Genomic DNA, 16,333 nt, shown 5'->3' on the forward strand with positions numbered 1-16,333 from the left:
CTTCTTATCATAATTAAATAATAGCAAAAATTTGTTTAATCTACTTTTAAAAAAATAAATTTAGAAAAATTGCTGTGAGATATCAGTACTACATCACATAAATGGTACTTATAAACAAAGGACAATTTTTTAGTTTTGTTTTCCTCTACATAATAATTCATATCTGTCCATAATCTATATATACATACACAAAGTGATTTACATATATGCCTATCTGCACAACAGTTTGTGTCTTTCTGTCTTATTTTCACACAAGCAACCTACCAGATCTCTGCACGTGTTGATAATACGAGAGATACAAAGTCCAGGGTTAGAAATCATGGCAAATATGTCCTGCATCTTACTGTTTTCATTGTTGGAATTGCTCAGTTTTTGCTTAGCATTGGGAAAGGTGAAAGTAAGATAAAAACCCTGGGGATTTTTGATACTGAATTTGTTTCTTAGTCCATAGGATGTATTAAATTTTCTTGTTCTTTCAGTAAAGAACGTTACCTTAAACCAATCTCCACAAGACAAAATACCCACCTGATATTAGTACAATTAAACAAATAACTAGAATTCTTGATAAATTGACATTTGTGAGGGAGAAAAAAATTTCACAGTCTTTAAGCTGTCAGACCGACAATAAAAAATGTGAGCACAGAATCCAAATAGTCACAGACTTACTTTAAAAAGGAGTACAGTAATTTCACATGTAAAAGGTGCACCCTTTTGACTAAAATTTTGGTCTGAACCCAGAAGCGCGCCTTATACCCCGGAGCACCTTATATACGGACAAAGTTTGGAAATTTGCCAACTCAGGAGTGCGAGCTCACAGCAGCGCCGAGCCAAGCCCACCTGGTCCCGAACCGGGTCAGTAAACCCTGCAATCGTGCAATTCTGTTACTAATTTGTTACTTTGTTGAGCGTGGATCCTCGCTGCAAAAAAAAAAGTGTCCCTTATGCGCCGGTGCACCTTATATATGGACAACGTTCGGAAATTTGCCGATACCCGGAAGTGCGCCTTATACTCGTGAAATTACTGTAATTGCTATTGTTTAAACCTGAATGCTGAATAAATGTATCTGGACAGACACTGAAGACAACTGCAGCAGATTGAACTGGGCAACACTGCAGAGATTAAGTTTCAAGTCTGGTGTCTCAAAAATATGTATCATAAAAGGGATTTATTTTTTATGGGATGAGTTCTCCCCTTTCCTGCACATCACAGCTAGTTAATTCCTAACTCTTCCCCATCTACTGAATGAGATTTTCTTTTTTTTATGACAGAGATTTTTTAATAAAAGCAGTTTTGCACACAGGGTAGAATGATGCCATTTTAAACTTTTATTCTTCCTTTTTCTGTTACTTTTTAAGTTCCTCTGAGAAGGACTTCTCAGAAAATTAAATCAGATTTTTGTAATTCCTATTATTTGAATTAATTTGAAGGAAGAAGAGAAAAGAAGATCCTCATTCAGAGTCTGTATCTGCAATATAAATAAAAGCTGAAAGATTAACAGAGAAGACCCTCAAGGTCTTACTGTATATTTTAACTTTAGAAGCAATGCCTAGCTTTCACTGCTATTCTCAGTAATTTGGGAGAACTAGCTGCTAAGCAGGAAATTTCAATGACAACAGTCTTCAAATATATAAACAGTCAAGAGAGAGAAAATAAAATATTTGTACCCCAATTGCTACATACATCAAGTTCCAGCAAAGAAGTTTTAGTTTCACGTGGGGGACAAATAATCATTACAGGTTTCATGAAACCCTGTAGGAGACTGTCCAGGTTTATTCAGTTATAGAAAAGTAACCCCTAGCATTCCTGGGAAAACATGTGGATGAAGTGGACCACTAGAGTCCTTTCCAGCTGTATTTATTGTTTAGTGGTATTTACATGAAGACAAGTGTCCAGGAAAAACATTTTAATGTCTTTCATTGTTAAGTAACTTAGAGAAATATACAAAATATTAAGTTGATAGAATAGGAAAAGAAACCAAAGTAAATATTCTCTTATGGTCCAGTTGAAAACCTCACACATTTCTTGTTTCCCAAGTGTTTAATATGTGTTTTTTGAATCTCATTTTTACTGCTGTGTTTTTCTTATTTAGAGACTATATGCTATGAATTAACAGCCTTACTTCTAATAGGAAGAAAAGATGTTTAAAATAATGGTGTGCACACTTTGTAACTATTTGTAATTACAAAACACCTGGAAAGTGTCACCTACTTCTTTAAAATACACTCCATCTTACTTGGCTATACTGTTTATTCAACAGTCAACTAAAGGCATTTTTAAAACATTTTAAGGTGTTTTTTATAATTACATTCTAATAATTTTTATTGAATAAAGCTATCTTATTTTTCACTTATTCTCCCTAAAAACAAGTACATGCGTACCTAGAAAGCAATATATTAAAGAAATAAACCATGACATATCGCAGAATAACACACAGTAAACATATATATACATGTTCAATTTTCTCTGTTTAGAATTCACTTTGAGTGAAAGTTCTGTGAAGAGGACAAATTGTGCAAAATTTATGATAAAACTTCTATGTTAATCCCTCTAGCCAATTACAGGTCTGCTTATGTTCTGTAAAGTGCAAACAGTTTTTGGCACTAGGAGGTAACATTTAAATTAATGATTTTGTTTTTCATGTTGTAGTAAATACACAAGGCAGAAGTTACATCGGTTAATGAGCAAATTCCAATGTCTTTATATATTTATTGAACAAAAAATCAAGAATATAACTCTGGTTTACAGCAGAAATGCATTTCTTCTTAAAAAATCTAACCTGAAAGCCATGACCAGTATCTTCACAAATGGTAACACAAATTAATATAGAGGACTTTAATATTCAACCAGCTGTTAGTAACTACATATTAGGTAACTTGCTCATAAATGCATGTCACAACTGTTGTATCTAAAAATCATTAATCTATGAACAGTTGTTTTTAAGCAAACAGAAGTCTCTTACCCAACACTGAAAACATTTAAGAGAGAAATATACACTCTTAGTACCAGTTTTGATACCTCTTCTAAAAGCTTTCCCCCTTTTTCTGAGTTTTTTTCTTTATGTTAAAGGTCAATCCATATTTGACATTAATTATTCTTGCCACTACAAGAGAGAATAATATTTGTTTTCTTATTTCCCCCAAATAACCAGAATCCTTCGAGCAGATTATTTTCATTGTTTCCTTTAACTGAAGGTTGTGGGGAGCAACACCTTTTCTCCAAGCCTTTTTCTAATTTATTGTTAAGAAAAGAATCTAAAGCCAGCAGGTTTTACTTTTCCTGTTCAGCAGCAAGAACTGCAGTGCCCTTTCATCTCTCTGCTCAACAGGGGTAAAGAATTATGGCAGCAGAAGCAGCCAAAGGCAAGGCCAGCTCGATGCACCTTGTCACAAAAGGAGGTGGCTGGCTCTTGGGAGACAGCAGTCACTGCTCAACTAATGTCTCCAACAGCTCCCTGATGAGACAGCAAACTGAACAGAGGCACCACAGAGCTCCTCAGATCAACCACACTATGTCAGAAAACAGCAGTAGCAGTTTTCTTTTTAAAGGTTCTATGCATAACCAGCTTTCATAAATTAAAAACTTCATGAGCCTATTCCCACCAAATTATCCCTGATGGTCAATTCTATTTTGCTAAATCACTGTTAATAAAGAATAGTGGGATTAAAAACAAGACTGGAATAAAATGTTTTTCAGAGGAACAGAACAATGGACCTAATACCTCAAATCTCTGATTGCTGACTTTCTTTCCTTTTTTGTTCCAGACAATTTTAGGTCTTGGATCTCCTGTGGCTTGACAGATGAATGAGGCAACTCCTCCTGAAACCCCTGTCTGGTCAACAGGAGTTCTTGTAAACTTTGGTGGTGCTGAAACAAACAAACAAAAAAAAATTACCCAAATTAATCCAAGCAGTAAACATACATTTTTTTAAAAAATAATTTCAAGATTTCTTTACATTTAAAGGAAATGCTTTGTTTCCCCAGTGATATCATTCACCTGCAAGAGAAAGCATTATTAAAAAAAACCATAAAAGATCAGAAAAGTACCTAGAAATTTTACTAGTGAAATTTATATTAAAACCGAAATCTGATGGCATTGGAATAGCAAGACCACAGGTTATATTTTATCACCATTATAAATAAAAAATCCAATTTGACTTCTGTTGCAAAATGTGCTCATCAATCAACTGGAATAATATCATGATTTGCTACTTGATGCTATGATCACAGGGTGTCATGAAAACAGGATGCTCACCTTTGAGACATTAACATCAGTGACATTTAGGAAGAAGCATTTATAATTTTGCATGATGGAGGTAAATTACTATGTATTAAGAGTCCAGGCAAAAATGCTTGGGCATAATTTTGTGTATAGCTCCTGCTCACTCCCAAATTCTACTATGGCAAAAAGGAGAGCTAAAAAAAAGATCCAACGACTGAGAGAGCGAAATGGAGAAACAGTTTTGAAAGTATGAAATGTCATTTTAATTCACCATTCCTTTTCCCTTTATTTCTGTTACAACAAATTGAAATTAGTATTTCACTTGTGGTAAGACAAAATTTTCAAACTTAAAGCAACACAATATATGACTTTTAAATATAAAATACCAAAATCTGTAAGATTACACTCAAACAGAGAAAAAAAATTCCCATAAATCTTCACATAATTATCTTTCTTAGCAGCAGAGTTTCTAAAGATACAATACAACTTCAGATAATTATTTAAATAATATAATGTGAGAACTTGGGGACAGTAAGTGGTAAAAATCCCAGGTCTTTGCTATCAAGCTATCCTCTATAGTAGTTGCTGTATATCATCTCTTGCAATTCATTTTTGTTCTCATCTTCATATTTCAGCAGTCAACTCCTTTACATTTCCTACCTCTTCCCTTTTCTTCACTTTCCTCTCTTTAGTTCTGACAGGTATGTACCTGTAGTGTACTAGTTTTCATTTCTGTTTTGCTGTTCTTTAGTTCTGATGTGTAACCCCTTATTCTGCAAAACTGCTCTTTCCATAGGTAGCATTTCCTGTCAGCATGTTTATTTGAATGTAAGAAACTCAGCAGACTCTTGTCATGCATGTATGCAACACTGGAAGAAATCCTGAAATAGTTTAAAATGCCAAGATGCCATTTTACAAAATTAAATTAGGGGAACTTTTTACCCTACTCCTAATGTAAAAAAGGGCATTTAAAGAAAATATAATGCTCTTGAAAATCCGTATGCTCTTTCTTTAACAGAAATTTCAAGAAAATGTATTAGGTTTTAACATTTCAGAATGTTCAAGGTTTTTAGAAATATCCACTCTGCTAATTTTCCTGGTAAAAATGTACCTAAACCCAAATGCAAGAGCAATCTCAGCAAAACAGTGTACCACTACTGCCATGGGGAAACTATGAAATAACTTCTCTGATGTCAAAAACTGCCAAAACCATAGCAAATAAAACACACTTTAAGTGAAAAAACTAGAAATCCTTTCCCAAGCCACAGGCTTTATGTCTGGACCACAAGAAAGGCAAAAATATATTCCTGATGGAGAGCATCTGGGTTTCTTTGAACTGCTCTCTTTGAACCCTTTCTATGTATGTTTTAACTCAGCACTGTGATACATGAAGAGACTTGACTGAATCTGATATACTGACATTTTGTGGCACAAGTTGTAATCATGGGCCACCAAGTGAAAAATGACACACTGCCATTCTCTTTTAATTTTTTTTTTGACATTTTGTGAATTCATTGTTAGAACTCCAGTCACTGAAAGAGAAACACTTCAGAAGTTCAACAGCACACAGTAACTATATATAGTAGCTCATAGGCAGCAAATAGCACATGTAGCAATAGATTCAATTAAAAATCTTTCACCAAACATGATTGCCATAAGGGGTAAAACCAGTTTTCCAGTGATTTCTTAATGTAGAACTGTCCAAAATCTGGTAGAGGACTATAGCTGCCATGACCCCTTACAAAAACTGCATACCAGCTTCTGCAAAGTGTTATTATCTACATTGTGGAGTTACACAAGTACAGCTTAATACTTAACACGGCTCCAGCTACCTGAACAACAGTATTTTTGCCATCCTATGTGAATTTTTGCTGGACCAACAATAAGCAAAGCTGTTGTTTGTTAACCATGTAGCATTAGAGACACAGCATTAGACACAGAAAACATGGGCAGTTGTACGTAATGATGCAATTTTCAACTTGTGGATGTTTTTCAAGGAAAACAAGGTTTAAAGGTTGTATATAAAATCCACTTTCTTGTATGATGTGACTACTATTATCTACATCAATAAAAAAGCTTCACAGTCCAGTATAGAAGGGAATTGGGGCGATCTTTGTCTTTCACTTACATGACAACCTAGCTGAAAAAAACTAAGGTATGTATCTGGTCAAAGCTTCTTTTTACACAAGCAAGTAATTCTTATAAAAAACATTTCCACAACTCTCCTCCAACACATAATATTGGATGTAAGTCAGTTATCTTTTAGGTATCACATGATATCAGAGAAGATAAAATATTATTATATAACATAAATAAATTTATAAAATTATCTACCATGAAAACAGGTAAGTATTATGTAATCCCTCGTTTATTACTCAATCAACACGTTCACCTTGTTACACACAAAACAACTGCCATCAGTGTAAGGGTATGTAAAATCATAATCCAGTAGAAGCAAAAATTAAAAGTAGTACTTGTTGCCTCTCTCTTTAAAGGTTGCTAATTGAGGTTTGACACAAATTATCTCCACAATTAATGTCGTCAGTTTCTTGACATTGATTGTGACCTAAGCTGCTAGGCACTCTGATAGCAAACACAATTAAACTGCACACACAGTTGTGCTTATTAACATGAGGGCAATTTTGATTGAGAACTGACAACTATTTTCGATCTCCCTTAACAACAGCAGTGCACAGTTCAAGAATAACTCTCCACAGCACAGTTCATTAAGCACAGCAACAATCTATATGGGAACCTTCCACTGCAATTAAACCTGCTAAAAAAATAAGATGTAATATGTTACCAGCTATTGGTACCAGAGGCTTTCAGCACTTTTGGAACTCTCCTTGGTAACATCAATAAATGCAGTCAAAATAAAAGAAGAGTAATTAAAGCCACAGAAATTCACTTAAAATCAGCATCTCACATTTCTTTACTTAAATTCTTTTGAGGGCATCATAAAATTGCTATTAGTATTATCTTTTAAATGCAAGAACACACAAGTTTTCACACAAGTTTTGTTTGTTTGTATACCAGTGCCTACTCAGATTCTACTCAGATATTCATACTAATAGTGAATTTTTATACCTTGTCAAGCTAAAAAAAAAAAAAATAAAATCAGAGTGGGAGATACTCGTAACTTGGACTTCTGATGAGTACCACGAGTTTTGTCATTCAAGACCTGAGGGGTCCCACCACCAGCTGCTCAGTATGCACTTCTTGCTGGGATTCTTGAGAAGCTGAAGTGACTGCAAATTACAGTAATTTAATGATTATAAGTCACACCTGATTGTAAGCCGCACTTACGCGTGTCTTGGGTTATAATACAGAGTGTGATAAAAGGTATCTATTCTATCACCATCTGTTGAGGGTGGGGGCACTGATCCTTATCACCACGGGAGATATTCTGCTAATGGGCCATCCACTGAAACCAGGCAGGGCATTGTTCTTTAGCTTTTCACAACCCACCCTTCCTCCAGGGAGTCATTTTCTGCTAATGGCCCATTGAGTCCCACTGTGTGACTGATAAAATTACTGCATCCCATTGGAAGTTGCTCCAGACAGGGGGAAGAGCCCAACATTTCTTACCAATATAAAACAGAGGTTTTGGGGCATTAAGGTAGCCCCTTTCTCCACTGGACTCCAGAGGAAAATTGGATTTCTCCACATCACCACTGGACCTCCACAGGGAAACCGCAACTTCTACAGGAGCACTGCTCCAACTGAATCACATCTGTCACTGCAGGAGGATGCAACCACCATTTAATGGGACTGCTACCAACACCCTGCCTGACAGGGTGTCAGGTTGCACTCTGACTTTGTCAGAGCTTGGAGTTTGTTTCTTTGTAGTATTGTATTTCTATTTTAATTTCCCTAGTAAAGAACTGTTATTCCTAATTCCCATATCTTTGCCTGAAAGCCCCTTGATTTCAAAATTATAACAATTTGGAGGGAGGGGTTTACATTCTCCATTTCAAAGAGAAGCTTCTGCCTTTCTCAACAGACACCTGTCCTCCAAACTAAAACAGCAACTTTTCGTTCTTTGTCTATATATAAGCCGCACCTGATTATAAGCCGCACTTTGGGTTCGGACCAAAATTTTAGTCAAAATGGTGCGGCTTATAATCGTGAAATTACTGTACACTCTTAATATACCTTAGAAAAGTGAATTTATTGTTAGCTCACCTTAAATACACTGAGCTTGCATTTATTTGTTTTAAAGAGTTTAACCCCATAGAAATTAGGCTGCTGGTGCAATAAACAGTCAAGCTGTCCCCACAGGGGGCACAGGAACTTCTGAAATAGAGATGGTTTACCACTCTCCAGATAAAAGTGGAGGGGTTTTGCACATTATGGCTCCATAAATTATATTTTTAACATAACACTGGAATAACTCAATTTGATTGGAACATTTGAATATCTCGGCACGAGCATAAGACATTTCTTTTTTTCCTTCTGCACCTCCACCTTGTCCTTCAAAAGTTTAAGTAGAATTCTGAAATAGTGAATGGAATTAATGAATTCACATTTCATCATATTATAGAATTATCCATTTTAAAGTTGTTGTTCTGTTCTCTGTGCTGTGGTTTAACGATATGTAATACTTTTCGTATGGACTAAAATAAAATGTCTGACAAAATACATTTGAAATTACTACTTCATCCCTCTTCTTTCCACAGCTATTGCAAACTATTCTTGTGTAAACACATTTTTATGGACATACTCCTCTAATGAAAAGGTGAGTATGAGGATAAGACTTCACCTTCTTTAAACTGACAGCTAATAGGATGTCTGCAGTTCAATTACAGATAGCTCAGCATATGAACTTACTATGGACACAATATATAGAGGAATGCAGACCCTAATACATTTGTTTCTAGATTCTCTGTTTGAGGTATAAAATAATTCAATTTAGGACTAAACTTCATAATATACCTAAAATATTAATAAGTTTACTAGCTCAGAATAAAAAATGCCAAAAATCATATAATATTGTATATTTTGTAAGCATATATGGCAAGGGTGAATAAAGACATCCGAAAAAATTAAAAATTCAATGACACTTCTTTCAAATGCCTCATTTGCTTATAAATTCACACACATATGAGGCAACTCCTTAAAATTTCAGGATGTAGACAACTGGACTCACTCTGAGTAAAAGATTCTGTAGGGATTCTCCCCGTGTCAAACTACACACTCAGAAATTTCAGACACAGTAAAAATCCAAACAAACAGAATTAGGAAACAACCACAAAAAATATCCCCAACCAAGCAAAAAAAACCCCAACAAACCAAGCCAAATCAAACAAACACTTTTATTGACCCCATTTCCCAGTTTGCAATATTCACTGTATTCCAAAGACTTATGAGAAAATGCTATATATTCTAAATAAAAAGGCCATAGACTGGTTCATACGGAAAGTGAAGGTGGTGAAGACTCCTGTCCAGGTAAAAATGAACAGATAAGCAAATGTTGCACGTAATCAAAGTGTGACACTGTACTGATGCATTACAAATTACATGATTTGTGATTATTTTCACAATTTCTCCAGTAGTTAATATATTAAAAAACTATTATATATATACATAGTACTTAATAGAAAATTACTCAGTAGAAATTTCAAAACACCATTATATATAGCATTAGCTCTAAATTACTCCTTAGGAATAATTTGTGACATCCGTCAGACATTATTTTTCCAAGCAATTGTTTCACCTTAATTCTAACCTGCACTTACAGAGGATCTGCACAGTGATTACGTGAGAAAAGCTAATCAGCTTTTATTTCTATAAGAACAAAAAGTAATTTGTATTAATGAAATCTGCAAAAAGAAACTCCTAAGTTAACAAGTAGCATCCTCCTAAATGCTCTTGCCTGTCAGTCACAAGCTGTGAAATTTTTCTGTTTTTCATTGTGAACTTCTTAAAACTGCCCCTACCTTAGCATCCTTCAGCAAGAAAAGCAGCAACACAATCTTCAGATGTCATCATACTCTGAGCAGCTGAATAGTCTTATTATTTCATGAATGAAAATTATATTTTTTGTATCTTTCAACTAGCAAATGCAGTTCAGCCATGCCAATGAAGTCTGGCTGAAAATCTTGATCTGTTTAGTTCACAGAAAGTATTTCTAGGTACAAACACACACTTCCCCAAAGTCTGGGAAAAGGCAGTCAAGCTATTTTGCTTTACAGGCATCACAGCATCCTCTTAAAAACTCAGCGTCTACAACACTCATAAAATCTTGATAATATAATTGAAACAATACTCATAAAATCCTTCATAATATAATGGAAACATTCATCTCCCCACCTTCTTTCTGCTACATATATTCTTCTAAAAGCAAAAGCACTGATTTTTGAGAGGCTTCTGATTGCTTCTTTAGGTCTATTTTTCCAACTTAGCAGCCATCTTCAGTTCCCAACTTTCAATCTGCCAGAGCATAGCCCACCCTACAGATTTAGCAAGCAGCCCCATTAAAAATATATCACATGCTGATGTCTCAAGTAAAATCTGAAAAGTCAACTCTACCTTTTGTATTTTCAAATTTCTTGCAATGCACAGTGTCAGGGTAGTAGGCTGGCCATTAGGTTCATTCTTCCCTGAAATATAATGTCAAACTACACACTTACAAGTATGGCCTCACAATGGGAGGAAAATGCAGGTAGGCAACATTTTCCAAAAGGTCTAATGTTAAAATAGTACACACTCAATGTGTACCTCTAAGCTCTGCAAACCTTGTTACCAGCTCATTTCATTGTGGATTATGTATGCTTTTTTAGAGACAGACATTATCTGAGCCCTAGGGACATGGGAGGTATATGAACTAATACAGACAGAACCAGACGTTTATTTGCCAACTAGTATCATTCACACACACATGTCCATTTTTAGCTTATAAAACTCAGAGAAAGAAAAAGGCTTTCACAAATATGAAGAACCTATGTGAAAAACTGAGAAAAAAGACTTTTACTAATAATATAGAACAATATATTTATATTTGAAGTAGAAAAATAGCTGACAAAGTATTTATTACTGTGCTTTATCTATTAAAACTGTTGCAGGCAACCTACTAATAATTTAAGTTAGTTTCATGACAAATTATTGGACATTTAGTGTAAAATTTGGACCAACCATTAACTACTGCCCTATCAGAGCAATACTGCGCTAAGCCTAACAGGAAGCCAGGCCTTACACAGCTATCACAGTCAGTCTCATAGATGATCAGCCTAAAGGAGAAACCTCCCAAAGCCAGCTCTACTCCTACACCCATGCCCTCTTGCCTTCATTCCTCAAGCTGGGTGCATAGCCTTAGCTATCAGTGCTACATATACACTAGCTTAAATACAAAATTTAGCCTTCATTTAAATACTGCTACAGAAAACGAAAGTGGTATACGTTTGCTTACAAATCTCTCCTTACTTACTCCGTGGTCTCTTCAGTTGTTTCTACACAGAAATTCTGGTTTACACTAGAGTTCAAGAAAAGAGATTCAGGATGTTTGATTCTAGTAATTGACTAACCTGAGCACTAAAAGATGCAGGCATATTACTAAGTAATACTCGCTATCCAGTAAATGTACAGGAGGACAAGAATTCTCCCTTTTTTTCCCCATGTCTATAGGAATTCCAGCACAATTAACTCACTGTTCAAAATATTAACCCAACTGCAGATGTGCCTTTAAGTCATAAACCAGCCCATGTTCAAATGCACAATACAAACAAAAGCTTGTGTATATACACAGTATTTATCACAAAAGTATATATAAAAGCTGGGTGGGACTTAATTTACCTGAGTTACAAAGAGGACCTTGCTAGTAAATCCAGTACTAAGCCTTCTTTCAGCAGCAAATAAAAAGCATGAAGCCTCTTGAATCTAAAAGGTTAGTGACGTGCACCACTTTATCCCCCAGTAATATTACATAACCTTGTCATATTCACTAATTTAACGAAAGGAAATTCTGCTTCAAAGCTCTCTACTACTTCTTTTCTAAAATTTAATGACTGCAGACAGCATATAAATTATTTGGTAACTGAGAGCTGACACTCCTTTTCAATGTACAAAGTAAAAGCAGTGGATCTTAAAAGGCCAGGCAAGCTGATCTCTTTCCAGAGGAGTTTTGCTCCAAGAGAAAGGTAGGAATAAACGAGACACTACAAGTTTCAATTAGGGACTTGGAATATCTGGGTTATGACAAGTGATATGACCTTTACAAGTGTTTTGGTCTTACTGAAACCCTCAAAATACAGGCACTAAAATGAGGAAGCACAAAATTGGGGCACTGTAACAACAAAGTGAAACTTCCGCTCATATTTTATTTATCTAAAAAATGCATACCCTGCCATTTATACACAAAGCAAACTGACTATGAAACCAGAATTAACTACCGAGTAATAATACTGACTCTACATACTAATATGATTCTGTGCTAATGCTTGACAAGGCATCCACATAAGCAAATTCTTATAATTTCTATTCAAGCAGAAGTATGCTTGTGTCTAATCAAATCTCACAGCCCATATGAACATATGCAATATGGGACATTAAGGATTCAAGATTACTTTCTACTAGCAGCACAGCATTAGGAGATGACATGACTTGACACAAGTATAATTTATTGAGCTAAACTGGTAAAAACAGACAGTATCATTAAGGCTGCTATAAAATAATAATAATTTAAAAACCTAGTTAGAGACTCATAAATCTCTTCCCTTCTAAGTTAGGCCTGTTTCATTCCAAAACTTGATCAGCACCTCCCTCTATAAATTATAAACCAATGTTTACCATTTACCTACAAGAATCAATTATATGAAACCTGAATTAGATGTCCAGCCAAGTAGACAGAATACATACTCCTCTTACCAGCAAACCCTGCGAGCTATGCAATGCAGCCCACCTTCAGCTGTACTGTAAGACAGGTTAGCATGGCCCTTAGGATGATGCATTCCTGATGCATAAGCAGACATTCATAAACTAGGTCAGAAAACTGTTTATAGATATTAAAAAAGATTCAGTGACTAAAGGCCCCAGCGGATTGTCCCAGTTCCTTGCCTACAAGTCACTTATGATACATCAGTGTGGTTAGCACAGCGCAAGCAGCTGGCTCTGGGATATGGCTATGCAGACATAAAAGCACTGATTAGAATGTATTCACACTGGCAGTATTTTTGATACTGTATATAGTCAGAGTCCTGCTGTGTATAACTCCTTTTATAAATACCAGCCACATTTTGTTGTCATTAAGGACAATGTACTGCAAAAATGCAAGAAATACTAGTTGTAAGGTGCTCAAGGTCCACCTGCTCCACGAACCTCTACAGGAGTTAAATTGCTCTAAATTGTCTCTAGTAAAATTATGCCAGCATTGATCTGAAGCATACTAAAGCATGCAAGAACATGAGAACTAAAACCTCATTCAAAGATATGCACAACAGAGATGTTGCTGGATCAGACATTTGATTAAAAAGTAGAAACATTGTCACAGTACAGCTAGTCTGTAGCTGGGCAAATAATTTGCCCATAAATAAGCAACCCAGTGAGGGTAGCCCTAGTTGGATAAACAGGTCCCTGGGTGAAGAAGTACTGGTTGGATTCAAACCTACACAGGCACCCTCAGCCAATCTCGTTCAGCCCTAAATGCAGATTTATCATGGCCAGGGAGCTGGGCACTGTTAAGACCTCAACCAGCCACTTGTGTAAGTGTGGGAGATGTGAAGCCCCTGTAAAAGGAGGCGCGAACAATAAACGAGGCTTTTTGTCACAAAGATCTCTGAGAGTGATGTCCTCTCTGTCTCTCACCAACAACCCTCATGTGACTAAAGAAAACCAAAAGAAACGTATCACCACATAAAGATAAACCTCTAATCACTAGAAGTTCACTTCTGTTATAGTTCTGATATGCAATAGCACTTCATACAATGACATTTATTCTGCCAACTATTACCTAAAATCACTGAAAATATAATTATTTGATATCTTGTATATTAGTGTAGCATTGCACTTACTTTACAAGACTCTTGCATGGTTAGTCAGGTTGCTTCAGTGATTTTAATATAATTTGCAGTCATTAATATCTAAGAAAATCCTGACCCACAGTGCCTAGCTTACATCTATTTCATCTATCTCTCAATAAATGTATTTTCCATTCTTCTGTCCTTAACATAAATTTACAGTAATTTCACGATTATAAGCCGCACAATTTTGACTAAAATTTTGGTCCCAACCCAGAAGTGTGGTTTACACTCAGGAGCGGTCAATTTATGAACAAAGTTCGGAAATTTCCCAACTCGGAAGTGCGCGCCGCGGGCCTAGCCGAGCTCACGAATTGAGCACCTGCCAGTAAAACCCACGATCGTGCGATTTTTACAAATTGGTTACTCTGTTGCGTGGCAGGGGGAGTGGGTTCCCACCGGCACTGCGGAACAGTGCCGGGCCGGGGCAAGCCTGGCAGCGGCGGTGCAGATGGAGAGCCCGGCAGCCGGTCCTGCCAAGCAGTGGCAGGGTGGCAGAGCTGGCCAGCCCCGAGCCAAGCCAGTATATCCCTCAATCCTGTGATTCTGTTACTAATTGGCAACTCTGTGAAAGTTGCGCGAGTATCCTCGCTGCCAATGAAAGTGCAGCTTATACTCTGATGCGGCTTCTATATGGACGAAGAACAAAATGTTGCCGACACCCCAGAGGTGCGGCCTACAATCTGGTGCAGCCTGTAATTGTGAAATTACTGTATTCTTTTAAAAAGAGGTATCAAGAAATCATATAATCACTACATATAACTGATACTCTGTCAAGAGTATGCTATTAAAAGAAGAACTTTGTAGGACACAATAAAGTCCTTTTTCTTAAAATAAATAAAGGAAACTAATTACATTTGCCCTGACGTAGAGATTTTCACTCTGAAATCTCTAACATAATTTTAAAGCATGATTCATGCCCATCTTTAAAAGAAAAGTAGAAATTACTAAAATATACTTGCCAATAAGGTTTTCATTCTTTACTTTCTTGCAAAGGCAGATAGGTCCTTACAACTACTACAAACATAATTTTTAAAAAACAGTATCAGTCCTAGTGATGCTTTCCTTTTAAAGTCATATCTAAGTATTATGAAAAAAAACATATTCACTGAAGTTTAGTCTCAAGAGATAGAACTGGAAGCCAAAAGCGCTGAAAGTGGCAGCTGGCTCCTGGACATAAGAGAGGGCTGACAGCCAAAACTTTGTAATTCTAATCCCATCTCTGTTAATTGCTTGCTGTTTAGCTCCAGGCAAATTACTTAACCTCCATGTCTCAATTTACTTAATTCCAGGATTATGCTACTTAGATTATGTCGCAAAACATAGGGAAGAGTATTACAGTTGTTACCACCACTGTATTTACAAAATTTGTGTAGGGATTTGTGCTCATGCATTGAATGAAACGTTCCAGTGTAAGTCCTATCTACTTACTACACAGGTGACATTTCTATCAGGGCAAAGAAGACAAAGATGAGCAAACAAACCGCACTCAAATCTAAATTTGAAGTGTCTGTGGAAATCGGTAGCTATTTGAAAAATTTACTAGTCAGAAAACTGCAGTCTTCTGCATATCAGTATTGCAAACTATTGGTTTAATTAACACTCTTTTCTCTAAGGAAATAAGCTCACATTGCACAAGTGTACTGAGTAAGAACTGCTCATTTTGACATTAAGAGGTGTGTACTCAAAGGAGTACACTAAAAGGTATGTACTTCTATAAATGATAATAAATTATTTCTGCAAAATGTATCATCCTGCATCATAATTCAAATTCAGTGGCATATGATAAATATTGTGTCCATTTAAATAACAGAATTAAATGCTTCAATTAAGAAACCATGCAATTTTTAACAGTCACTTAAAATACTAATCTAGATAACAGTAAATACGTATACATATGTTTAGATCCAATATGCATGTTCAGAAATTAGAGATTTAAGGAAATTGTATTTTTCACATCAAGCTTCAGCAACCTCTTGAAATTTTACTTGAAAATGGCTGCTTGTTCATGAAGAGAATTGAGAACATTGGTTTGCTGTCAACTAATTCAAATTTCTGTATGTCTGAATCTCAATGATCTTTTCAAAATGTAGAAAATAACAA

General features: G+C 35.8%; 1 protein-coding gene across 50 annotated transcripts in view; it reads right to left on the bottom strand.

Annotated features, from left to right (window-relative positions):
• Nucleotides 1–16,333, bottom strand: part of PTPRD (protein tyrosine phosphatase receptor type D) — a 1,216,292-nt gene that overhangs the window by 229,880 nt on the left and 970,079 nt on the right. For 26 of the 50 annotated variants that reach the window (XM_033085150.2, XM_033085149.2, XM_033085148.2 and 23 more), the window contains exon 10: nt 3,720–3,865. In XM_033085150.2, coding sequence (XP_032941041.1) covers nt 3,720–3,865 — 146 coding nt within the window. Of the gene's footprint in view, nt 1–3,716; nt 3,866–16,333 lie in introns of all 50 variants that reach the window. The other 24 variants (XM_033085131.2, XM_033085141.2, XM_033085123.2 and 21 more) reach the window with 1 other exon arrangement.

The sequence above is a fragment of the Catharus ustulatus genome, chromosome Z, assembly GCF_009819885.2.
Source record: "Catharus ustulatus isolate bCatUst1 chromosome Z, bCatUst1.pri.v2, whole genome shotgun sequence".
Taxonomy (NCBI): domain Eukaryota; kingdom Metazoa; phylum Chordata; class Aves; order Passeriformes; family Turdidae; genus Catharus; species Catharus ustulatus.